General features: G+C 44.1%; 1 protein-coding gene across 3 annotated transcripts in view; it reads left to right on the forward strand.

Moving 5' to 3' along the window:
• The window catches only part of NME5 (NME/NM23 family member 5), a 140,124-nt gene extending 119,428 nt beyond the window's left edge, over positions 1–20,696 (forward strand). The window contains exons 5-6 of one of the 3 annotated variants that reach the window (XM_085614465.1): positions 4,993–5,111; positions 20,457–20,696. In XM_085614465.1, coding sequence (XP_085470591.1) covers positions 4,993–5,111; positions 20,457–20,501 — 164 coding nt within the window. In that variant the 3' untranslated portion in view covers positions 20,502–20,696. Of the gene's footprint in view, positions 1–4,992; positions 5,112–7,468; positions 9,785–10,945; positions 11,087–20,456 lie in introns of those variants that run through there. The other 2 variants (XM_085614464.1, XM_085614466.1) reach the window with 2 other exon arrangements.
• Positions 20,697–26,160: the final 5,464 nt, after the last annotated feature.

Consider the following 26,160-nt stretch of genomic DNA (forward strand, 5'->3'; position numbering starts at 1 on the left):
CAGCACAGCCCCAGCTCAGCATCAGCACAGCACTATCTCCTCATCAGCGCAGTACCATCTCGGCATCAGCACAGCACTACCTCCTCAGTGCACCACCAACTCAGCACCAGCGCAGCACAGCAGCAACATCAGCACAGCACCATCTCTGCATTCGCACAGCACAATCTCTGCATCAGTGCACTACTACAAGCGCAGCACCACCTCAGCAGCAACTAGGGACCCATGCAGCACCCCTTCAGCATCAGTGCAGCACCAACTCAGCATAACTCATCATCATCACTCAGCACCACTAACAGCATCCTCAGCACCACCTCAATATCACTCAGCACCACCTCCTCATCAGTGCGCCACCTCTAAATTTGCATAGCACCTTATCCACATCAGTGCTCCATCACTTCAGCACAACACCACATCAGCATCACTTGGCACTAACTGAACACCAGCAGCACCAGAGTAGCAGCACCACCTCAGCATGACTCAGCACCACCACAGCACCACCTCAGAATTAGCACAGCACTATCTTCGCATCAGTGCATCACCACCAGCTCAGCACCAAAGCAGCCCCACCTTAGCAGTGACTCAGCACCAATGCAGCACCACTTCAACATCAGTGCAGCATTACCTCAGCACAGCACCAACTCATCACCCAGCACCACCTGAGAACCAGCTCAGCACCATCTCAGACCCAACTCAGCACCACCACCTCAGCCCTACTCAGCACCACCTCATCATCATCTCAGCATCACCTCCTCATCAGTTCACCACCAACTCAGCATCAGCACAGCACCAGCACAGCACAACATAAACATCAGTACAGCACCATTTCTGTATCAGTGCACCACGACCACCTCAGCACCAGCACTGCACCACTACCTCAGCATGACTCAGTGCCAAAGCGTCATTTCAGCACCACCTCAGCATCATTCAGCAACACCACAGTAACATTCAGTATCACCTCCACACCAGCACACAACTACCTCAGCATCACTTAGCACTACCTGAGTTTCAATCAGCATCACTTGAGCACTACATCGGTACCAGCACACCACCACCTCAGCACCACTTCAGCATAGCATTACTCAGCACCACCTCAGTGTGCCCTGTGGGAATCTGGCATCTGTCGATTCTCTCCTAGTGTACGTCCACTGCTCGTGTTGTAATTCATGTACTATTTCTCAATCTCCACCCTCCTATTGTTTATGTCCTTGCATGACAAAAAAAAGCTATAACAAACAAGCATTGTAAGAGGCAGGAGGAGGTTGCCAGCATTGCAAGGACAAAAAAAACTAGAAGACATTTTTTGATCATTCTTTTTTTAAAAGAATCATTCAATTGTACACAATGTCTTCTTTAAACTCCACTACATAACACTCCACAACACCAAATACTATTCCACATACTTACACTCCATAATTCCAATACAATCAAAAATACATAATTACGATGCACATAATACAACTGCACACAATACCACATAATTGCACTACACAAATCCACACCATATAGTTTCACACCACACAATCCTACAACTAACACGTCCAATCCAACCCACATAATTGGTACACACCACATACATCCACTCCAATCCATAACACATAGGTAAGAGACATTTACATTTACAATGCCAATATCTCCAACTCTTTCCTTTTTTTAAAAAAAACTCATAGATCTGATGCTTAGCTCCTACCTATTTGTCCTTCTCTGTCATCAAAAACGCAAAGCTATACACAAAGTTCCATGCCACACAATTCAGCTCCACACATTTCCAACCCACACCACATAATTTAACACCAAAACACATAATACAACTCAACAACACAATGACACAACACCATATACATCCAATCCACACCATACAATTCCACATCATGCTCAAAATTCAACTGTACACCATATAATTAAACTGTACAAGTTACCACTCCACACAATCTTACAACACATAATGCCACTACACTGAATGCCACAAAATTGCTAATCATATATTTCCACAGCACACCATGCCACATAGCGCCACTACACAAATCCACTCCACACCACACCACACAACTACACTCCACACAATTACACAACTAACTAATTCAATCCATCCTACATAGTTCCACTACACACCACATACATACACTCCATAACACTTAAGTACAATACATTGCCATTTACAATGTCAGTAGCTTCAGCACAAGCAAATGTGAGACCGATTGCATTTCCAGTGCTTGTTTAACTAGTATTTTATGATCAGTACTTTTATGACATGTATTGTCGAATAAAGCTTATCTTTGATTGATTGAAAATGTCAAGATAACTTTGGTGATTAAAGTTTCTGCTGAAGAGAGATCAGAGCTTTGTCTAGTGGCACGTTAGTCTCATCAAAAAGCAGCAAAGAGCGTTAAAATGCCTGCTGCAAAAAACTGTGTAGCCTGCAAATTCCAGAACTGTATTTTATGGTGGTAGCTCAATGGGTTACTTCTTTTGTCACAGAGATGCAGTTCATAAGTTACAATCATACTATAGCACAGTAACGCATGAACTGTCATCAAACAGCTGCATGCAAACTGCATGGTATATGTTAGACCGTTATGCTTTTTTCCCCAGTCTTTCATTATGGTAATGTTGTTATGAGGGGTTTGTTTGGGTAGGTAGAAATACATTCCTGTTAGTAAAGCCTACCCCAACTACTGTCGTGCGTTTTAAATCCGGGGTTTGCGCTTCTCCAGAACAAACACTCTCAAATTATATTGCCTACTAGTATGGAGGCTCCTACCCCTAATTGTCAAATGTAGCAATTCCTATAGGTTAATTTACACATGTATGGTTAATTGACTCTGTATAATATGTGTGTGATGTCAAGCATTCTGACATCATATATTGGTATGAGTAGCGCTATTAAACAAATGAAATGCATGTGAGAGAGGAGCAATGGAGAGATGAGGGGCACTATTGGATGATGGTAGGGAGGGACTCAGTGGAGATGGAGGTCATGTGGGGGGGCTAAAAAAGGCTTTTGCCCTGCGGTGCTTCAGGGCCGGCTCTAAAGCCAGCCCTGAAGCACCGCAGGGGGAATATGACCTGATGAATTAGGATTGGCTGTGCCTTGGTGGTTCTCCAATAATCCCCTTCTGTCTCATACACATTGCTGGTGGTTGCTGTTCAGGTCAAGATCTCTGATCCAGGATACCAGGTCATGAAGGAGGCAAAGCTCCCTTTCACAAGATTATAATCCTTCAAGTGGAAAATGTTCTGCATTTTGGGTCTCAAGAATCAGGTTAATTTGATATAACCTTAGGAAAAGACACAGTAACTTTTCTTCTTTATTTGGCTAAATCAAGCGTCTTCTGTGCCTTTTAGAAAGTACATTTAATATCACAATCCTGGTGAATTAAGATTTCATAGAGGGGCTCCAAAAGGTCTTCTCTCCAGACTGGCGCCCAGCCTTCTCTGGGAGTTGAGAACAGTTACATATTTACCAACTGCCCACACCTGCGCCACAGTGCAGCTTGTATTGGTGCACCCAGCAAAGATGGGGACAGTGCACCCAATTAATAAAAGCAATGCCCTGTCCTTAGAGTACTTAATTATACAAAAAGTGATTCATGAAATACTTGAATTAATCTCAGCTAATGGCAATTACTAGGAGCCACATCCCAGTCCATTGTTATTTTGCAGCACATGCCACCTCAGTAAGGGATGCCACCCCAGAGTAATTACCAGTGGCTGAGTTTAATTCCAGCATTCTATCCATCACATTTTGTATACTTCAGTGTGTGTCACCTTAAGTGGAAAGAGTATGCCAAGACGTGGGTGCCTTGCACATTGTGTCACTGGATCAAAGCCATTCCTGGCAGATTAGCCCAAATCTGTGCAAAACTGGCCCTAACTAGGTTGCCAGTGTTTTGGTTCAGTGAGGTCCTGAGCTGGCAGTTTTGACTGGACTGTTCCCATTGGAGCAGGGTCAAGACTGATTTGCATATGGTTGGGTCCAAACTGAGATGACATGGTGTACAAAATACCAATTGACTGGGATGCGGCCTACCTAATTGCCAGGGGTAGTCTGCCCGCCACCCTAGCGGTGCTGGGACCGGCCGCCAGTGGTGTGGCGGTCCCGCACCGGCAATTAGGATGCCACCGCCACCGTGGCGGTGGCATCCTCTAATCCCAGCATTGTGGTGGGCGGTGCTCACAGCTGTGGCTGCACTGTGTGCATTTGCATGCACAACCCAAATGCAGGGGGGTACCATAGGTACCCCCATGTGCCCCTCCCACCCCCAACATCCAGGGGGCCCGCAATGGGCCCCCAACTGAGGAATAAGCATACCTTTCCTCATGCCAGTGAAGTGTGTGACTTCGCCCACCTGCAGGTGTATTCCTGATCAGTCTCTGGGTCCCCTATGATTATTCCTTAGCAGCACCCTCAGGGGGGCACACTGACTGTGCGCCACCTAACATGTGATACCCAATAAGTGAGCTTCCCAACAGCTTTTTTGCTTCTACTTCTGCATCCATAATGGGTGCTTATGCATTCCCTTGCTTGCAAAGGACTATGCCACGTACAAGTGTGTCAACACCCCCTTGCTATTGTGTGGGTTGGCAGGTCTACCATCTTATAATATTTAAACTGCTTCTCTCATATTAAGGGCTTTGATTGTGTTATGGTTAAGTTGCATTAAATTAAAGATTTTCGTTTTGTCTGCTTTTCCTCTGCCAGTGTTCTTTAAGCTAAATACCTGCATGCTTCCTTCTGCGCCTTGATGTTTCAAGAAAAAACAGCTTAACGAGGCTTAAATAATACAAGACGCCTTTATTAGGACCTAATAGAACATGGCGGTTAGCAGAATAAAACAAGCTCCTCTCTTCTCCGCTTCCCAAGCCCACAAATGACAAATCTGCGATTTAATAAAGCAAGGAACACATTTTTGTATATACTGGTGCCAGGAATTGAAAGCCTTTTTGCATGTTTGCATACGTGAAGACAATTAACAAGCGTTTCTCTTTTTTCAGTGATTATTGAACCAATTCCAGTTGGGCAAGCTGCCAAAGACTACCTGAGCCTCTTTGTAAATCCTACACTGCTGGCTGGCCTGACGGAGCTGTGCAAACATAAGCCCGCTGATCCAATTGTATGTATTTCATGTGTGCTGCAGGTGCATAGGATCTGTTCTTATTTCCTTCCGATGATGATGTTCTTTTCGTAAAGTTGGGGGGTGGAGGGGGGTGGCACAGGGGGGCTTAGCTACCATTGTTTCTGTGGCACTGGGGCCCAGAGCTCTGCGGGGCCCATTGAACTCTGAAAACGGCCCATTTCACAATGCTTACACTGTGCCTACGGGCATTTTTGCTGCTCTAAAGTGAGGGTAAAGTTCTATCTATCTATTGCCCGTTATACCAGCTGTTATGTAAAGGGCAGCAACGAAGGACCTCCTCTTCTGTTTGTCTTGAGCAAGTTTCTGTACGGTACCCCTGCTGTGATTCAGGACCCTCATTTCTGTTCCACAGTTCTCCTCCAGGCCTTTGCGGGTAAAGGTCGCTCATGTGTTTACATCAATTCTGCGAGTACTGTTTTTTTTATTAAGGGTTCTCACATTCTTAACTGTCCGTCATCATTTTGCAACATCTCAGGTGCCATTTTACAGGCAAGTTGATGTGAGATGTGCAGCTTGGCCTCCTCTGCATGCCTCCTTAGAATAATGGCATGGCCACCAATAGATATAGTAAAATATGTTAAATGAGTGATCATTGCATCTGAATGGCAAAACACTGACTAGCGTAGAAACACTATATACCAGCCGCGGTCCGTGTAGGTAACAGCGGTGGGGCTTAAATCTAATGCATTCTCAACCATCGGAGGTTTGAGCACAGTGCGATGGGTCCCACACACTTTATGTACAGGGAGGAGGTTCTGGGTTTGAGTGGATTCCGAGATAGGGCAAAGATGAAAGGTCTGTGTTAAAGAATGTGCTTTCCCTTTCGAAATGTGCAATGGTTGAAGCAATCAGGATGGAATCTGGGTTGAAACCATGGTCAGAGAATGCTCTTGTTCGCTCCATAAGAGTTTGGGATAAATTAATACAGGCTGGGCACCCAAATGTAGCAATCTTATGTAGAAATGAAATAATATAAAGTGATCTTAGATGGGCCAATGAAGTTAAATAGCTGTTGCAAGACATGGCCCAAATTCTACAAATAAACAAGTATAGTGCAGCACTCCCCACTGCCCTTTCAAAGGATGAATTAATGAAGCTGGGGATGTTGGTTTGGAGAGAAAAAGATCTGGGGCCTCATGTAGGTAAATAAATTTTACCGGTTCTAAAATACCGAGCCGTACCGAATCGGTAAATTAGAATCGGTAAGTTACATGTAGGTAAAAATTCGGTAACAGTTACCGATTCGGTAACATTCGGTAATCACGAATCGGAATTCACCGAATCGGTAAATACCGAGGTGGTATTTACCGAATCGGAAAATACCGAGGTGGAAGTTACCGAATCGCAAAATACCGAGGTGGTAGTTACCGATTCGGAAAATACCGATTCGGTATGTACGGAGTCGGTAAAGAAAATCACATGACTTGACGAAACAGCGAATCCAGTGCAACGACAGCCCACCCAACCTGGAACTGCCCACACCCAGGCAGGTGTACTCAATTAGCCGAAGTGGCCACACCCAGGCAGGTGGACATAATTAGCCGACCCTGGAGAGGCTTGGAGTGCAGAGGAGAGGCAGGGAGCAGTTGCATGTGCGAGCGGGTAAACGAACAGCATGTCCAGCCAGAGAACACAGAAAGACGGAGGGGAAAGGAGGAGGAAGCTGAAATTTAGCCCCAAGGAACTCCAGGTGCTGGTGGAGGAGGTCGTGAAGCAGCACCAGAAGCTGTTCGGCAGGCAATCCCTGCAAGTGCCTGAGGTGGAAAAGCGCAACATATGACTGGCCATCCAGGCGCAGGTCAATGCTGTGGGAGTGACCCACAGGGACATTGAGGTCCTCAAAAAGCGCTGGTATGACCTGAGGATTGTAACCAAGAGGAAGATGGGCGACATCCAGAAGGAGGCCAGCCAGACCGGAGGTGGAACCAACAGGGCACCTGCCCTCACCGAACTGGAGGAGCTGGTGGCGGCCACAATCGAGCAAGAGAGCGTCGTGGGTCTTGGGGACGCCGACAGCTCTGCCAGAGCCGCAACACACCAAGGTAAGACGAAAGCACAGCAATGTATCCCCCCCTACCCCATCCCACATCCCCCAAATGTGAAACGAGAATCACACTGCAGTCCACACGTGTCAGTGCAGACAGGCAATGCATTTCGGGAGATGTAGTCAGGGCAACACTAACCATGACGTAAATGTTACAGGGCAACAAGGCATGTCACGCACTCGAGGCACAAGGAGACAGGGGACATGTTGGAATGTGAAATTATTTATTGTGCCGCTTGCAATGCAGCCCTTCGGGGACACTGAGCCAATGTTGTATTTCTGTCCACAGATGTGACATCATGCAGGACAGGGCATGCTGCAGGAGAGACGGCACCACGGCAACATCAAACACCTCCAGCCAGCACAAGTACAGACCGGGGAGCAGGCCCACTGGCAGCCGCACCACCAACACAGCCAGCATCGCCGCACACAGAGCCAGCATCACCTCACCGTGAGCCAGCATCACCACCACCAGAGCCAGCCTCGCCACTCATGTTCGATTCACCGGCCACATCTCCGCTTGCATGCGTGAGACAGAGGAGGCGTCCAGCAGCCAGGCTACGAGCCTTGGACACCTCGTCAGACGACAGCATGGGCCCTGAAGACCGCACCGGGCCCCAGGAAGGGAGCCATGCCACTGTGCCCCACACCTCACAGGCAGCACAGACGGAAACAAGAGGGCGCCGCAGGTCGCGTGTCCAGAGTCCACCAGCACCCACTGACGGCCATGGTGTCTTCTTGGGGCTCGAGGGCCAAATGTTAAAGCAACAGCGCCTGCAATCAAAGGCAGTCATGTCAGTCCAGAGGCACATGCGGGTGATGAAGACAAGCATAGTCAACATGGACACAAACATTGGCGGCATGGCTGCGGGCATTCGGGACATGTCCCAGTCTATCCAGCAGTTGTGCAGCAAATTAGATGCTGACATCGAAGCACGGCGCCGGGAACGCCAGAGAAGGGACACTACCAGCAGGGCACTCAACCGTCTGGCAACTGCCACTTCCCTACTGTGCCGGCGCTCTGTGACGATGCAGGAGGGCCTAACACAGTGCTGCAGCGACCTGTCTCGGGGGATGGTGCAGGTGACAAGTGCACTAGGGGTGCTATTGACGAGTCAGGCGTCGACAACTGCTGCAGGGGATCCTGCGGAGAGCATCGACACCACCAGCAGCATCACACCCCCCGTCCCAGAAACACGCAGGAGCAGCAGGCGGCTTGGGGTTGGCTCTAGTGAGGATGCACAGGCCGTGCAATCCACCACTGCAGCGCGTATGCGCAAACATTGATGTCGCCCTGCCTAGCCACTTCACAATGGGTGACGTAACCCTGGACATACTCCTTGTATAGATGATATATTGCCAGATTGGCCTGATCATGTGTTCATGGCGTGGTGCCACATTAAACTACGTCATGACTGCTCACAACTCGCTGTGTCCCCTTACTTACTCAGAAATAGTTGGATGTGATCTCTGCCCGTCTCTCTCTCCCATCGATAGCAGTTGGCACTCTAGCTGCGTTGCCCTCTGGCTGGCCTGACTCATCCTCGTTGTCCTCAAAATATGTTAGTTCCACATCTGTACCTTTTTTCGTGGCAAGGTTGTGCAGCATTGCACAAGTGGCAATGATCTTGCAGCAGGTGATGGGTTTGTACTGGCGTGCGCCTCCGCTCTTGTGCAGGCAGCGGAACCTGCTCTTCAGTAGTCCAAACGTGCGCTCCACCACATTGCGTGTTGTTTTGTGTGCCAAGTTGTATCGTCTCTCACTCTGGGTAGCTGGGTGTAGGTAGGGAGTGAGGATGAATGACCGGCATGCATATGCACTGTCGCCTGGATGGGTGAAAGGGAACCATCAGTAACATGCCTCTATACACTATGTTTGCATGTTTCAAGGGGCGTCACTGTTACTTACCTAGCAGGTATCCCTCTCCGAATTCTCCGGCACTCAGTCGTGTGTATATCCCACTATTCTGGAAGATGTAAGAGTCGTGGGTGCTCCCAGGAAACTTTGCAACAATATCTGTGATGATGTTCCCTGCATCACAGATCACCTGCACGTTGATGGAGTGGGTGGACTTCCTGTTCCTGTAGATGTGCTCTGTATCTGCTGGTGGACAGATTGGGATGTGGGTACCATCAATACAGCCGAGGACATGGGGGAACTGTGCCATGTGATAAAAGTCAGTTTTTGTTTTCTGCAGTGCAGCCTGTGAGTTCGGGAAGCTTATGTAGTGGTGCATTCTCTGCATCATGGCATCCAGGAACTTCCTGAAGAAACGGGACAGGCAACTTTGGGATACCCCACCCACCGCAGCTATCACCACCTGATAACTGCCGGATGCCAACAGATGTAGGCTGCAGAGCACCTGCACATGTGGGGGTATGGCGTGCGCCCTTCTAACTGGCTGGTCCAGGAGTGGGTGTAGGTCCCTGATTAAGTCCATGATTGTTTCGGGGTGTAGCCTGTACCTCTCATGTATCTCTGCATCAGTCAGCTGGAATAGTGTGATGCGCTGTCTGTAGATTTGTTCCTCCCGTCGCCACACCCTCAGTCCTGCTGCCTGTAGACGTAGGCGCCTTGCAATGACGTACATAGCGGCCATGTTGTCCACGCTGTTGAATTTTGGGTTTGCTTTTATCCATTGTTGATGGTTACCACCTGCTTTTAGTCCGTGTTAATTACCGACTCTTAATTACCGATTTTAATGGATTTCTTAATTACCGACTGCTCCTACATGTCATTTTAAATTTTTACCACTTCATATTTACCACTTCATGTTTACCGATTCGTTAATTCTGTATTCGGTAAATATGAATCGGTATTTTAGAATTCGGTAACTATGAATCGGTATTTACCGCCTCATATTTACCGAAAAGTGGTTTTTGGACTCCTACATCTCACTTGTCTGTATACCGGTCGGTAACGGCATATTTACCGAAAATCGGCCGTTACCGACCGGTATTTCGCTACCTACATGAGGCCCTAAGTGTATCTAAGACAAAAGCCCTCTGCAATTGATTTATGTGAATCCTGAGAATCCAATACTCCCTTTCAGTATTTGCACGGGTTGCCCAATCGTGCAATGTGGTATACAATTTTAAGGTTCAGAAATGATCTTCACCTACTCCAATAGCACCCTGCCAGGATAGCATCTTTTAAGAACTCAGAAGGATTATGTAGTAATGGGTTTAATAGGCAATTAATGACTTTAAATGGTGTATTGGACTGCCTTTGCTTTTTAAATGCACGCTGTAACATTTTAAAATCAATTTTTCTTTTAAATATAATGTAAGGACTAGATCTGCAGTTAGAGTTTTCCTGTTTCATATGCAATACATGGATGTAGCTTATGCACTGGCAAGGTTTTTAATTGTTTTTAAAGATGTTGTGAAGGTGTCAAGTGTTATATAATTATTTATAGATCTAATGGTATTTTGTGGCATTTTGTATATTTAAGTTTGTTGTAATATTGTGCTTTACTATTTTTTTAATTATCTGGTTTAAGGGACATTGTCGCACATAAACTTAAATTTATGACATTATTACTACCTATGCACACGAAGGAGAAATTGTACATATGATTTTTTTCATTTCTGATGACAGCTGTTGAAGGAGCGTATTTTAGAAACCGTTTTTGTAAGTTCTCCTCTGGAATGTGATATAAATGTGTAAATGTATTATCTCTCTTGAACATGCTTTTAAGCAATGACTGTGTGAGGTCCCATGACTCAAAGTGATAATATCCTTAAATTTTCTTTTACAATGCAGACATGGCTTGCAAATTGGTTACTCAAGAACAACCCAAACAAACCAGATGTGTTGGATAAAATTATTGTAGAAGAGCCTCAGGAATAAATATTCAAAGAAAATATTCTTCATTTTTATTTGTGATGATTAAATAAAAACATAATTTTATATATTTGTGTTATTCATTATTACATTACATTTGAAGACATGTTTTCATACTTTTTAAAGAAAATTCTCAGGAATTTATCATGTTTGGTTTTTAGTTTTGTTCACACTAAAATTTGTTTAAAAATCAACTTGGGTCGCATACTTTCAACTTGCATTATAACCGTTTCTTTTGGTACATATGCTACTTTTACCTTCTGCCTATTTTTGAATGCAAAATAAAATCCCTCCTTACTTGTACTCACCACTAGCTTGAGTATAAATGTTTAGCCCACTTTAAAGAATATAAATAACGAGTAAAAAAGGTAGGATTACCCCATTTTTAGACATACTTAATATGATACTAAGGAGAAGACATAATGTTTGTGTTTTGTTTCTTAATGGATCTGAAGTGATGGTTTGTGCCATGTAGACCATCCCACCTGACCTCGATGATTCAGATGACTTCCTAAGTAAGACCTGTGTCTTTTACGAACCACAATAAATCTATCTGATATATTTTCCCAGAAGTAAAAGGAAATTGCTAAAATTGGCTAAAATGCTCAGCCCCAAGACAAGGAGGTCAAGAGAGGCTAACAATCTGGTACTAGAAAACCCATGGATAATGGACATGATGAGCTTGGTATTTAGGATGAGAGGACACAAGCGGCTAACCATCATTTCAAGGACCAAGATTCATATTCTAAAGTGCTGGCCTGCACTGTGTTCCTAATATGGGGTGTTGTGATTCCAGATACATTCAATAAGACCCGCTGAAGGCTTTCAAGGTGTTCCTGTAAAAGGAGACTGCAGTTAAATCAAAGTGGAGAGACTAAGGACCTGATTTAGATTTTGTACAGACCGGGTCCTACCGTCGCTTTTTCCGTGGTCTTTCCACCCACTGACTTGGCGGTCCACCCGCCCTATGTAGATGTTGGCTATTGCATAGATGAAAGACCACCACGGCCTTTCCGTCACCCCCAGGAAATCTCGAATGCGTTGACGACGGTATAGGTAAAAGCGGCTGTCGGAGGGAGGACTGCCAGTTTCTCCACTGGGCCAATAAGGATGTGCCTTCCCGCCGAAGCTACTGTGGTGGTAAACCTCCACACCAGAGTTGGCAGAATGGAACACATGTCCTGTGCCACCATGGACCCGATCCTACACGTCCTGCCTCTGCTGCTGGATGATCACGATGCAAATCATCACCGTCGTCATCAGAACTGAAGGTAAGCTTCCCCATTCCTTGTTACCTTATTCACTTGGCTGTTCATATATGCCTAGGACTCATGGATTATTAAATTACTCCCCCAATTAATAGCATACCAATGTGTAATGCATATATCTCTAATATTGACGTTAAAGAAATTTAAAGTAACCCACTTGTATTACCACATTGTGTACATACATTTAGTGCCAGTTGCCTTTCAAAAAAATCAAAAACTCATCATACAGGTGTGTGTAAATAAAGCATGACAATTGTCACAATAAAAACATATGTGTCGCATATCATTGGGATAAATGCTATGTAACCGCAAGTAGAAATCACACTAGACAAGCTGTAACCCTCACCTCATAGATTACCTGGATAATCAATGACCATCCCAAATTTGATGCACTCTACATATTCATCCATGTAGCATTTCCTTTTGTGTAGTCCAAGTACTGTTTTGTATACAATTTCACTTTGCACATAATATAACAAGGTGCAATGCATATGTGTACATACTTATCAGTAATCAAGTGAAACAAACACACCTGTAGAAACATTTCCTTAAATAACATCTATTTATTGGTGCAAGAGTCCACTACTATCTTGAATGGCTGCCGCTAAATTCAAATGATCCTCACATACCATGTGAACGAGTGTATGCACCTAACTTAGTAGACATTTAAAAAGTATGTAGTAGTTCCAGCCATCATGCTAAAGAAAAATATGTACTACACAGTTTACACTGAAACATTGCTAGGAATCAAACAATTGCAAAGGTATATTAATGCCAGGACAAACTTGCTGAAAAGAAACATTAGGATTTATTTGCAGTGAGATCACTCTCTTAACTTATCTTAAACAAGGCAAATGCCAGTCCAAATTGTTTCAACAAAGTCCTGTGCACAGGTGTGTTGTGGCACTCAACCTGCCTCTGATTGCACTGACAGGGGACCTACGTGGGAAAGGGCATCTAGTAGTTAGAGCAGACACCTCAAAGATGGTACTTGGGAGGGGAGTGTTTGTGTTTGGGAGGGGTGCCCTTGGGTTTGGGAGAGGGGTGTGGTTTTGGGAGGGGTGGTCTTGGGTTTGGGAGGGGGGTTCGGTGGTGGTTTTGGGTTTATGACTGGATGGTTCTGAGAGGGGTGGTCCTACTTTTGGAATGGGGGCTTGTGCCTTTTTTAGAGGTACCTTGGGGGGGTAGTAGGGATGGGTCCTGTCTTTTGAATGGTGGGTTGGATGGGGAAGGGATGGGTAGGGGGTTGAAGGGATGGGTTTGGGGTGGAAGTGGTAGGTGTGCACAATTATGAGGGGTGGGTGCGGGTGTGACAGCGCTCAGGGCAAGGGCAAACAGAAGACTCTTACTGGAAAGATGAGTTGGATGGTCGGGAGGGAGTTGGTGTTGGGAGAGAAAGGTAGTGGAAGTATCTGTGGGGCATGTGTCTATTGAGGGTGCAGTTGTCTGTGAGCCTGGTGTATGTCATGAACGTTTGGGTGTGTCTTGCTTTGTTGGTGTGTGTTGTATGAGTAAGTGTGGGTGTTTCTGTATTGTGGGTGTGTCTTGTGGAGGTGCTGGGTGTGGTCTTGGTGAATGTGGCTGTGCTGGTGGGTGCGGTGTCTGGGGTGTGCTTGTGATTACTGTGACTGTGGTGATAGGTGCAGTGTCTGTGGTGGTGCTGGGGGTTGTGGATGTGTGTGTGGTGGTGGGTGCGATGTCTGGGGTGTGATTGTGGTGGTGGATGTGTCTGTGGTGGTGGGTGCAGTACCTGGGGGTGTGCTGGTGGTGGTATACTTATCTGATGGTGGATGCAGTGTCTTTTGTTGTGCTGGGGGTGGTGGATGTGTCTATTGTGGTGGGTGCTGTGTCTGGGTGTGTGCTGGTGGATGTGTTTGGTTGTGTTGTTTGTGTTTATGTGTGGGTGTGCTGCTTGTGTCTGTGAGAGTAGGTGTGTGTGAGTAGGTGTGTGCAAAGGTGTATGTGCGCTCGAGACAGGTCTGGGAATAGGGAATTTGTATGGGACAAGGAGGTAGGTGAGGCCCAATTTTGGGATGGTTGGGAGGCTACGGTCAGTATGGAGACTAAACCTTGAAAAGACCTCTGTAGGACAGTCATAGCACTCTGAATGCCTTCCATGAAGGCTACGATTTGTTGTAATTGGTAGCCTCTGGGTGGCATTCAGTAGTGCAGTCTGGCTTACAGAGATATTCCTGAGGAGGTCAATAGCGTCTTCTCTCAGTGATGTCAGGGGGACAGGGGCTGAGGTGCCTAGAGCGAAGGGGGGGGCATGCATTTTAGGGGGTGGAGTTGGGCCAACTTGGGGGGATGGTACTCTGGATGGTGGGCAAGGATGCAGGTGTAACAGATGCAGTGGGGTCCGCCACCATTAGGGAATAGGGAGTGCTCATTGAGGAGGGCTCTGAAGAAGATGTAGAGTCACTGGTGGCCTCCATTTCACTCCCCACACCCTACAGGCCATTGGGTCCCTCGATGCCAGTGGTGTCAGCACCGGGAATACTGTAGTCAGCTGTTTCCCCGCAGATGTTGGCACCTTCTCCTTCGCCTGCCCTAGATGATACTGAAATGACATACAATAGTTTTATCAAAGGGGATGATGGACGGAGCGTTGAACAATGCAAGCACTCACCCCCAGTCAACTGATCTGGGTTTAATCCATCATCCTTCTTTAGCTCACTCCGCCAACCCGTGCTCTCCATGCCACTGGAATCAAGCTATCCTGGCTGAAGAGGGGTGAAACCCTGAAACCGGCCTAGGATGCTTGTTTCCAGTCCAGGGAGGACCTGGCTTGGCAGTTCGGGCTGGACTGTTCCCATGAGGCACAGGGTCAAGACTGATTTGCATATGGCTGGGTTCAAACTGAAATGGCATGGTGAGCAAAAAAACAATGGATTTAGGCCCAGATCTCTGTACTGGGGTGAATGTATGACATTGTTCTGCATTCTGTCCATCAACTGTTGTTTTTGCTTTTATACAATAGTTTTATTGAATCTGTGTAAAAAAATCTCATCATCACTTTGATCGCAAAACAGTTTCCAAGATTTCAGACTTCACCTGCTTCAAGGCTCTCAAACCTTGCTTCAACATTAGCATAAGATCATGCATGTATGTAACATTTTCAGAAAACATTTGGTCACATTTATGTCATTCTCCAGGATAGCTCCTCTAACATGTATGATCTTCTCTCTTATCCATCATTATGTATCTCCAGGAACTGTTTCACACCTCTGAATGGTTGGCTTTTGTAGCTTAGAATAGTGAACTGATATCACCAAAAAGGATATCAACCAAAATACCTTTGTACAGTGTGTTCACAAGGCCCTAAAATGTGCATACTGTTCATTCTCAAAAAGTAAAATATGAATAAATGGGTGTCAACAAATGTGTACCAATATTACCATAAACTGAAAGCAGGTTACCTTTGTTTGGGCATTTCACAATGATAACACTTACTCCAAGTCACTAAAGTATATGGTAATTGTCAAACATTATACAGAAATTCTGTACTGAAGTAGGTTAGCAGTGTATCACATACTATGTAGCTACCAAGGTTGTTGAAGACTGTCAGAAACAAAGATTTGGGGTGATTGACAAATTGCTTTTATAGCATAAGTAAATACATCTCCCTTGAAACATTTCTAATACACTTCAGTGCAGAGCAAAAACATTTTCACATTTCACTCCTAAATGCCTACAGTTATTTTAAGTTTGGTGTGTCTTTGTGAAATTGTTTTACTAAATATGCTGGCTTTTACTGTAGTGCAACGTTTTTAGAACATCGCAGCAGTTTTTACATACACTTATTCCTACATAATACTTACTTCAAACACTCACATATAAATCACAATATGCAACATATTACACCTTGATGCGTTTTAACAATTGCCTAGTGAGTCATGAGTTTGGCCTTATTTTAGGTTCTCATAATGGGATACTCCTACATACGTGTGATGGAACTTTCCATCTTGTAAAATGCCTTTAAGGTTGCCATTTATCTCATTCATTGCTTCATCATCGAGACATGACAAAGGACATTGAGAAATTCTTCAGGGTATGTGTTACATGTCACCAATGTGTACACATTCCTGTCTGCATTTCCACAACAATTGTAGGCCTATCACAATTATTTGTCACAGAACAGACTGCCTTACCTACACATATTTGTGAAGGAGTGAGACATCATGCTAATCTGTCACTTTTAACATGTATGATGCAAAACACAATTTGGGCATGTTTTGATTCCAAAATGTAGCCATTAATACTGATGTCACTAGTCATTTTGGATCACATGCTCACTATTGTTTTTGTAGAATCCCAACTTACCAAAGTGGCGTTTGGTACATCCACTGTATCGTAAGTGTATAGTAAGCTATGTCACATGTAATAGGGCTACTATTATATCTTCCACATAAGTGAAGTAGTATCACATCTGACATAATAAACACTATTGGGCTGCTTCGTACAACTGTTCCTCATTACATCATACAACATGATGTATATGTAGAATTTAGGCAGCCATGTGTCTGCTCAGAACAGTCCAATGATTGTGAACAGGAATCAGGTGGGAGCCTTTCCAACAAATTAATAGACAAAGCACATCATCATATGCATTGTGCAAAACTTACACCCTCATGAACTCTTATTGTGCGTTAGATATGGGTCGCCCTTAATGTTGATGGGAAAAATCCTGGCTGTAACAGAAAATGAGTCATGTAACATGTGAAACTATAAGGTAAGAACTTACCCCCTTGTTGCTGCTGTTAGGCCTCAACCACCCATCAAACTCTGGATACGCCACCACAAGAATGCAGGTTATTAGGGATGTCAGGGTGCGGCACGTTGGGAGGACTGCTGGAGTTGGACTTCAGCTTACTTTTGGGTTCATCGTCGTCGGTCCTCCCACCTCTTGCAGCAATGTACTCTGCGCCGCTTGCAGACCCCCAGGGTCCACACCTTCCTGGCGATCGCCTTCCATATGTCCCACTTCTGATGGGTGTTGACCTACATGGATAAAAGAAATTAAAGAAAAAATAAATGGTTTGGTGAGTTTATGTTTGTATTGATGTAAAACATGTTTCTACAACTAGCACTAGCATAACTCATAAATAAGCATAGAACATGTGTATTGTCACATGCTGACCAAAAACAATATCTTAAAACACACTTTCTGTAGCCTATTCTCATTTCATGTCATGGTCTGAACTCACCAATCCAGGCCTGTGACATCATATAGCCTAGGGGTCTCTTACATATTTGGTGATGCGACCTACTTCTGATCAGTGCAAAAGATTGTGAACTACTGAAGACTAAACATATATACTTGTGGCACAGTGAATAGTGGCCACTGTGAGTACGGGGCCTGCAGTTTGGACATGACAAACTTTGAAATGGAGAAAAATTAAATGAAGTGTTAGCTCATTAAGTTAAGTAACTCTCCCTTTCAACTGTTTGATTCATTGTTTTTAACCATAACAAGGGATCCACTTATTGAAAAGGTTAGGGTACTCCTTAGTTATTTTTAAACTCATGTTGCACTAATCTACTTCACATTACACAGAGAGCACCACCTCACATGCTTCACGTTGGCAAAACGAAAATAACTCTGGTAAAGAGCCTCCCGAGAGGCCCGTTGGGCACTGCAACACTGGCCCAATGAAGAGCTGCCTGATGATGAAGCATGACACGCATTTGGGTGTGTGAGTGCTTTTGCTTCTGAGCAATCAGATCCCCTAAACTGTTCTCTCAGTTGACTTCCAACCTCCTTCCTCTCTCAATAGGAACTGCATACTCCGTTAATACAAAGAGCCATAGAGCTGGCCATACAGGGAGAGGACCTCCCATGCCAGCAAATCCAGCTCCCCTGGTGAGAAGGCAGTGGCCCACTCACCTAGCCAACCTGGCATCATTGCTCCCAGAGGTTACAAACAGCAACAAACGGGGAAGAGGTCTTGATGGTACCAGTGTCAGAAGGCAAGTGAGGTTTTTTCCAACTGCTGTGTACATGTACGCTACATATGCGATCGTTGGCATAGACAGGCACAGCCATTGGCCTTGATACATCATTTTCACCAAAGTTAGCCTATGGCTGTGTCTGTCGTAGAGTTTACTGCCCACTACACGGTGACATTCTGCCGCACTCGTCTGATTCCAAATGTCCTATCTGCGAGGTCAGGCACCCGCCATTTAAGAAGTTTAAAATAGTGTGTTTGTGACGGTTAAGTTCGTCACCACCACTCAAATTGGGGGCTTGTTTGTTTACATATTCAAACTTTGATGGTCACTCATTCTTTTAAATATAAACATTTATATGTAGTGCATTGCAGTGCTGGAAAGCAATATTAGTGCAGTGTTGTTTACACCTCTGTTGGCAGTATTTTTAGATGAAAATATTTTTTTAAAATAATATCGTGCCAATAATACATTTGAAATGTATTATTTACAATTTTTGTACTTGTAAATTTTGCAAAAGGCTGTAAATGTAATTTGTGAAGCATAAAGGCCAAAATGCAAATGTTAGATTAAAATATGTAGCTAAACCATATATATTTTGTAGAACTACATGAATGTAGTGTTAATTACTAAGCATGTTGCTGTGGAAAAGGTGTCAAATGTTCAAATGCATTTTCCAATGCAGACATATGAACCCTGGGAGAGTGAGGAGAAGACAGTCTTGGGTGTGCTGCCCATTTCCAGACCTTACCACCATGGAAGAGAGCGAAATAATCAAGAAATTCAGATTGAATAGGCAAACTATACTGGATTTATGTCTTTAGCTGGAACCAGATCTTCAGCCTCACAACAGAAATCCCACTTCTACTACACCAATTGTCAAACTAAAGGCAATACTTCCTTTTGTTGCCACAGGATCCTTCCAATAAACTGTGGCAGTATCTGTTGGATTGTCACAGCCAGCTTTCAGTGGTGTGCTACAAGAAGTCCTATCTTTAATGATGAGACACATCAACAGCTTCATCCAGTTTCCACGGCCGCAGGATTTAGCAAATGTGAAGGGTGACTTTTATGGTTTGGATCGCCTACCACATGTGGTTGGAGCAATTGGTGGCATACATGTTGCCTTAGTGCCACCACACGCCAGAGAACAGGTCTACCGGAATCGGAAAAACTTCCATTCAATCAACATTCAAGTTGTCAGCTTATGGGATTTTTACATCACAAGCGTTTGTTCATGTTTCCCCAGCTCTGCCCATGATTCCTTTGTACTACGGAACAGCCCCATATCCCTGCAAATTTCTCAACTTGGACGTAAGAGGGCCTGGCGTGTTGGTCAGTGCAATCGTTCGTTATATTGTTTGGGGTATTTCTAGTTGAATAATAAGCTTATCAGTGTGGCTGACTCTGGCACACAGGGGCTCAAGGTTCGATCCCCGGCACCGGTGGAAGGTTATCCCAGCACCCTGTGACTCTGGGCAATAGCTCGCTTAATCTTCCCAACGGCCCCCAGCGCTGGGACACGTCTCCGGAGGTAGCTGCACACTTTACAAATGCTGGTATTTATCCCAACTGGCCATGGTTGTTGGTACTGCTGAGGAATTCAACATAGCCAGGGAAAGTCCGCTTCAATGAGGCCCATGGAAGATCATGGCAGCCAGTGGAGCGGGCTTTTGGACTCCTAAAGTACAGATTTAGTTGTCTGGACAAAACTGGTGGAGCACTGCGCTATTCACCCGATAAACTGTGTCAACTCACCGTGGCCTGTGCATGCTCCACAACATCGCCCTGTGACAGAACATCCTTAACATCACAGAGGATGGAGACCATGAAGAACCACAGAGTGAGGATCCTGATATCCCAAATGAAGATTACAGTGGTGAAGAGGAAGGAGGTGACTTATGTCGAAAAGTCATTGACAACTTCTAATGAGTATAAGTATATATTTACTTGTAATCTCTTTCACTGTTACACCAACTATTGATGTGATAATGTGAGAAGTATGTGGTGGTAATTTGTTGGGGAAGGGCACGTTGAGGGAAATTTAGGGCAAAGGTGTTTGTTGATCACAGTTTGGACATTTTGACTACTTTGTTCAGTTACATTGTTTATCTCTGATTGTTTTATGAAACTGTATCCTACAAAAGTTGACTTTGTAATGGGTGTTTTATGTTCATAGGAATTGGTAATCTTTTTGTTTTGATCTGTTTTAGGTTCCTTCACCAGGTCATCTTAATTTGGGCATTTCAGAGTTGTAGCAAGTGCATTTATCTGGTGCTGTTTCCAAGAACAAAGGGAAGCTGAGTTGATTCTGGGAACGGCAGACACCGACTTTGGGTGTAAAAATCTTATTACAAGGCAACTTGCACTGTGATTGAATGGAAGATTTGAAGATTACATTGGACTTGTTCTCTGTCGAGTATTGGCACCAAAGCATTGTGTGCCATCATTTGCTCAACCCAACTCTGTCAGTGGAGCCAAATCATGCTAATCTCCTCTACATTGGCAAAATCTTCATTTTGTGCAAAGTGTATGTAGGTGTTGATGTGTCTTATCATTGTAAAACATACTTCTTGTGGCACACCACTGAAACATGGTTGTGGCATTCCATCAGATACTGGAACAGTATTTGGAATGATCCTGTGTCGACAAAATGTAGTGCTGCTATGTTTTTGTATGTTGGTATAATTGATGTGGGATTCCTTATGTGAGCCTTAAGATCTGTCTCCAGCTGATGACATGAGTCAATGATAATTTGCCTCTTCTATCTTATTGTTTTGGACCTGTGGCAGGTGTAGATGAACCACATGTTGTAGGACCGTATGAATGGGACAATGGTGCTGGAAAAACATGGAGCATATGGGTGTAAATGTCCAGCAGCACCCCAGTCAGAAAGCCCATATTGGAGTTGTGAACCTCCATTTGATGATTGAGCTCCCTCTGCAACTGCTTCATCTCCCAGAGCTCAGTTAGTACCTGGCCCATCATGTTTTGGGACTGATGGTAGGTTCTTAAGACATGGTTGATGGTGATCTGGGCAATGGGACCCCAGTGGCTTCACTATGCTGGCCTACAAACTCCCTCCCACGACCACTAACCCCACTATGCTGTGCCCTTGGACCAGTGTGTCCCATCCGTAGGTCACAGTACATTTAGCACATGCCTGACAAACCCAATGAGCTCTGAATCTGTGAATTGAAGTGTATCAGGGACAACCAATAGCATAACCAAGTACCATGCACGTGTAGAGAATATGGAAGTGCAACTCATGAAAGCAAACACCGCACTAACAGCATGGGTCACACATCTAGATAAAGTAGCTCTAAGGTACACAGAGGGAAATGGACACATGTCCATGCAGAACTCCACAAAGGTATGACAAGTTAACACCCTCTATGTGTGGATAAACACATAACTAACTTCAACACACCTAACACATTCCTACATATATCATAGGGACAACTGCAACATAAATGACATGGACATTGACCAGAACAAGCCAAAATACTTACCATTTCATATAACATCCAATGCAATGTCTGCACAAATAGAAGTTCATCCCACATATTCATTTAACATTACCCCTCGTCCTGTGTCCCATCATACTAAACACTTTAAAAGTAATCAGGGATCAAATGAACACAACTGTAGTCTTGCATCACTAACAATACAAGAACATCAAATAGTTAGAATAGTAATGGCAGGACCAATGTCTTAAAAATAGGAAAAGTTTTATTCCAATTCAAGCAACCCATCTAGGAAATCATAGGCCAATGGCCAGTCTATTGTAAAGTCATGTGCCACATCACAATGACACCAAACTTGCCCTCACTGTCACTGCCAGGGAACCTCCCCATAAAGGGGCATCCATTGGGCACAGCAGGCACCTTGAAGATGTACTTGGGAGGTTCAGAGAGGGGTGGGTTTAGTTTTGAGAGGGGTCTTGTGTTTGGTGGGGTTTTGGCTGGGTTCAGAGGGGTGGGGATGGTGTTTTTCTGGGATGGAGTGGTAAGTGGTAGAGATGTTTTTTTTTCTTTTTTGAACTGAGTTCAGGGGGTAGGGATGCTGTTTCTCAGGGGTAGAGTGGGAAGTGGAAGGGGTGGTTTTGGGTGTGGGAGAGGATTTTGAGACTTTCGGAAGGGGGGTCAGGTTTCACAGGGGAAAGGGCAAGGGCAAACAAGACATCTAAATGCTACATGAGGAAGATGGGTAGGATTTTCAGGATGGATTTCGGGGTGAGAGGAAGAGGGAATGGAAGTGTGAGCTGTGTCTGCTGTCTCCACTATGAGTTGTATTGGTGTCTGTTGTGTGGATGACTGTGAGCATTTTTGTTTTGTGCCTGCGTGTCTTGTAGATGTGCTGGGTGTTATGGAGGGCTCTGTGTGTGTTGCTGTGTTGGCTGTGGGTATGGTTGTGGCTGTGGAGGGCTCTGTGTGTGTTTCTGTGCCATCTGCAGGTATGGGTGGGGCCGTGGAGGCCTGTGTGTGTGTTGCTTTGTCATCTGTGGTATGGGTGTAGCTGTGGAGGTCTCTGTATGTGTTGCTGTGTCAGGTGTGGGTATGGGTGTGGCTCAGGAGGGCCCTGTATGTGTTGTGGTGTCATCTGCGGAGATGGGTGTGGCTGTGGAGGGCTCTGTTTGTGTTGCTGTGTTGTCTGCGGGTATGGGTGTGGGTGTGGAGGGCTCTGTATGGGTTGTTGTGTCATCTGTGAGTATGGGTAAGGCTGTGGGGAGCTCTGTGTGTGTTGCTGTGTTGTCTGTGGATATGGGCATGGCTGTGGAAAGCTCTGTGTGTGTTGTGTTGTCTGTGGGTATGGGTGTGGCTATGAAGGGCTCTGTGTGTGTTGCTGTGGTCTTTGCAGGTATCAGGGTGGCTTTTGAGGGCTGTGTGTGTGTTGCTGTGGTGCCTTGGGTATGCTGGAGATGGTTGGGGTGGTGAGGGGGCAAGTGTCTGCTGTGTGTGTGCATGTTTGAGTTTTTGGATGTTTTGTGTTTCTGTTTGGTGCTTGTGTCTGAGGAAGTGTGTGCTTGCTTATGTGTGAGGGTGCTTGGAATTTGAAAGGGAATAGGGAATTTGGAAGGGGAAGTGGCAGGAGGTGTGGTGGAAGGTCGGGATGGGTGGAGTGCTGCCATGAGGGAGGAAGCCAGAGCCTGTGTACATCTCTGTGGGCCAGACACTGCAGTATGGCTGCCTTCTAGGTAGGCCACCGTCTGGGTCAGCTGGTTGCCTTTCCTCTGTATGGAGTTCAGGACTGCTTTCTGGCCCACTGAGATGCTCCTCAAGAGGTCAATAGCCTCCCCACTTAGGGCATCATGGCTATCAGGGGCAGGGGCTGAGGGGCCTGGAGTGAAAACGAATGCTCCAATCTTAGGGGAGCGATAACAGCGATGGAACAGGGGCGGTGGACAAGGATGACAGTGGTAACGATCCTGTGGCGTCTGCCACCACTCAGGAGTGTCCACAGGAGGATGACTTCGTAGATGAAGAGCTGCTGTCTTCCGATGCACTCCCCACACCCTCCTGGTCACTGGGTCCCTCCGTGTCTGACATCCCACATCTGGAACCGCTGTGACCAGCTGTATCCCCACCGACGTTGACCCCTTCTCTTCCACTTTCCCTGGATGTATATGAAATGACATGTAACATGGGTTTATTGCAACTGTGTTTCCACACCTGACCATCACAAAGCAACAGAAAACATTGAAGAAATGCGCATATCACACCAGCTTCATGGTTCACTGAATAGGGTTCAAATGTAGCATGAGCACATGCATGCATGCTACCTAACCTGCAAAGTGTTGGGTCCACTCATGTCATAACCCCAGACAGGCCCACATGCATTGATGGAGTTATCATCCTTATGCCCATTCTAGGATAGTTGAACACCTTGCATACTTTTGCACTTGTAGTATACCATTGTAAAATGATGAAATCAAATAGGATGGATACAAGTGTGAAATTTACACGGTTCACTTATAAAATATTGACGCCCAAAATATCCCCATACACAAATATCGAGTCATAAACATCCATGTCAAAAATATATACATCCTATATTTATAATGGTAAGTATAAAAATATCGGAAAATAAATATCGATGTATAAAATATCGATGCACAAAATATCATTTTTTTTATATATGTAAAAAATAATTTTAAATATATGAAATAATAAAATTAACTTTAAAAAAACATTTATTTGGATTTGATATACATTGTAACAAATATAAGAAATACATTTAAAAGAATATTAATAGATATATTATAATGAATTACTTCCCACCCTATTCCCCTATAAACCCACAACCCGCTCCCAAAATAATGACACAATTAACATCATTACCAATTAGTTCATTAATAATAATTAACAGCCAATTAATAAATAATTAATAATAAATTAATTCCCACAATTAACACTATAAAATGAAAATTAAATCAATATTAATAAAAGAAATATTAATACATTTATTATAATTAAATTACTTCCCATCCTATTTCCATATAAACCCACAATCAACTCCTAAAAAAAGACACAATTAATATAATTAGAAATTAATTAATTATTAATAATTAACACCCAATTAATAATTTATTCATAATAAATTAATTCCCACAATTAACACTATCAAATCTAAATGTAATAAATACTAATAAATAAAAAATAATAATTAATCTAATATAATTAAATTACTTCCCAACCTATTCCCTTATAAACCCGCTACAGAACTAAAAAACACAAAATTGTATTAAAATAAAATTAATAACTACTAAAAGTTTAACACATTTATTAAAAAACAAAAGCAATACTTATACAAAAAAATAGTTCACATACTTTTAAAATACATACTAAAATACATAACACTAATTAGAACATCAATATTTAAAACGACTATATTTTTGCAAACGATATTAATGACTTTGATTTTTTTTAATGATATTTCATACCTCCAAGTCGATATTCTTGACCACGATATTCTTGCTGTCGATATTTCTGCATCACAATATTTCCAACTTGACATTTGTGTATGTCGACATTTAAAACTCGATATTCTGTCTGTGCACCAATTTACCCAATGCTCACACAAGGTCCAGTGTTAAACAACTTTAACTATTACTCATAAGACATCACGATGTGCTGAAATTCAAGCTCAACCCCAATGTACCCCTAAATAGTGTTGTGGCAGACATCATGTCACATTCAAATGCTCATTGCACACTGATGACACTTTGCACTGCAAATTACATCGTATGTCTACTACCTGCAAAGTCTGATGAAAACTGTACACATGTAGTTTAGCTATGTATCACATTTAACATATAAAGTTCTCTGAAAACATTGAGGTCAAAACATTTGGGAGATAGATACCCAAAATTCACACAGCACAAGACTCCATATAGCCATATGAACATCCCCAATCCTGCTTGGTACATGTGATTATGCCAGTCATAGATTGTATATCTACAAGCCAATAAACCTTTGAAGGTTTTGGGTGTCCCTGACCATCTATGACATGAAAATTTAGGATCACTAGAGTCCCAATAGGCAGGAACATCACACCAATCTTTGGTAATGCATGCTCAGATTGCCTGTAAGGATAAGTGTAGACACTCACATATGATCCCTACAGTTCTACATCTCATTCACTCATGCTTGTCACCAGTCAGTGAATGAGTCACATGAGAGGCAGTGGTGAGGAAACATCACTCCTCACACATGCAAGACAAGTTACCTGTGTTGTACAGTTGGCACCTAGATTTACTGAGAACATGAGATTATTACTCACTTCACTCAGCCAGGTGTCTGCTCAAAAGAAGAAATTTGGATGTGGACAAAAGTCTGCTGTGTTCCATGTCAGAAAGACAATAGGCACAGCATAGCAGCAAACACCTACTACCAGACCTACACTAACAAGGACACA

Source organism: Triturus cristatus, chromosome 7 (assembly GCF_964204655.1).
Source record: "Triturus cristatus chromosome 7, aTriCri1.1, whole genome shotgun sequence".
Lineage (NCBI taxonomy): Eukaryota > Metazoa > Chordata > Amphibia > Caudata > Salamandridae > Triturus > Triturus cristatus.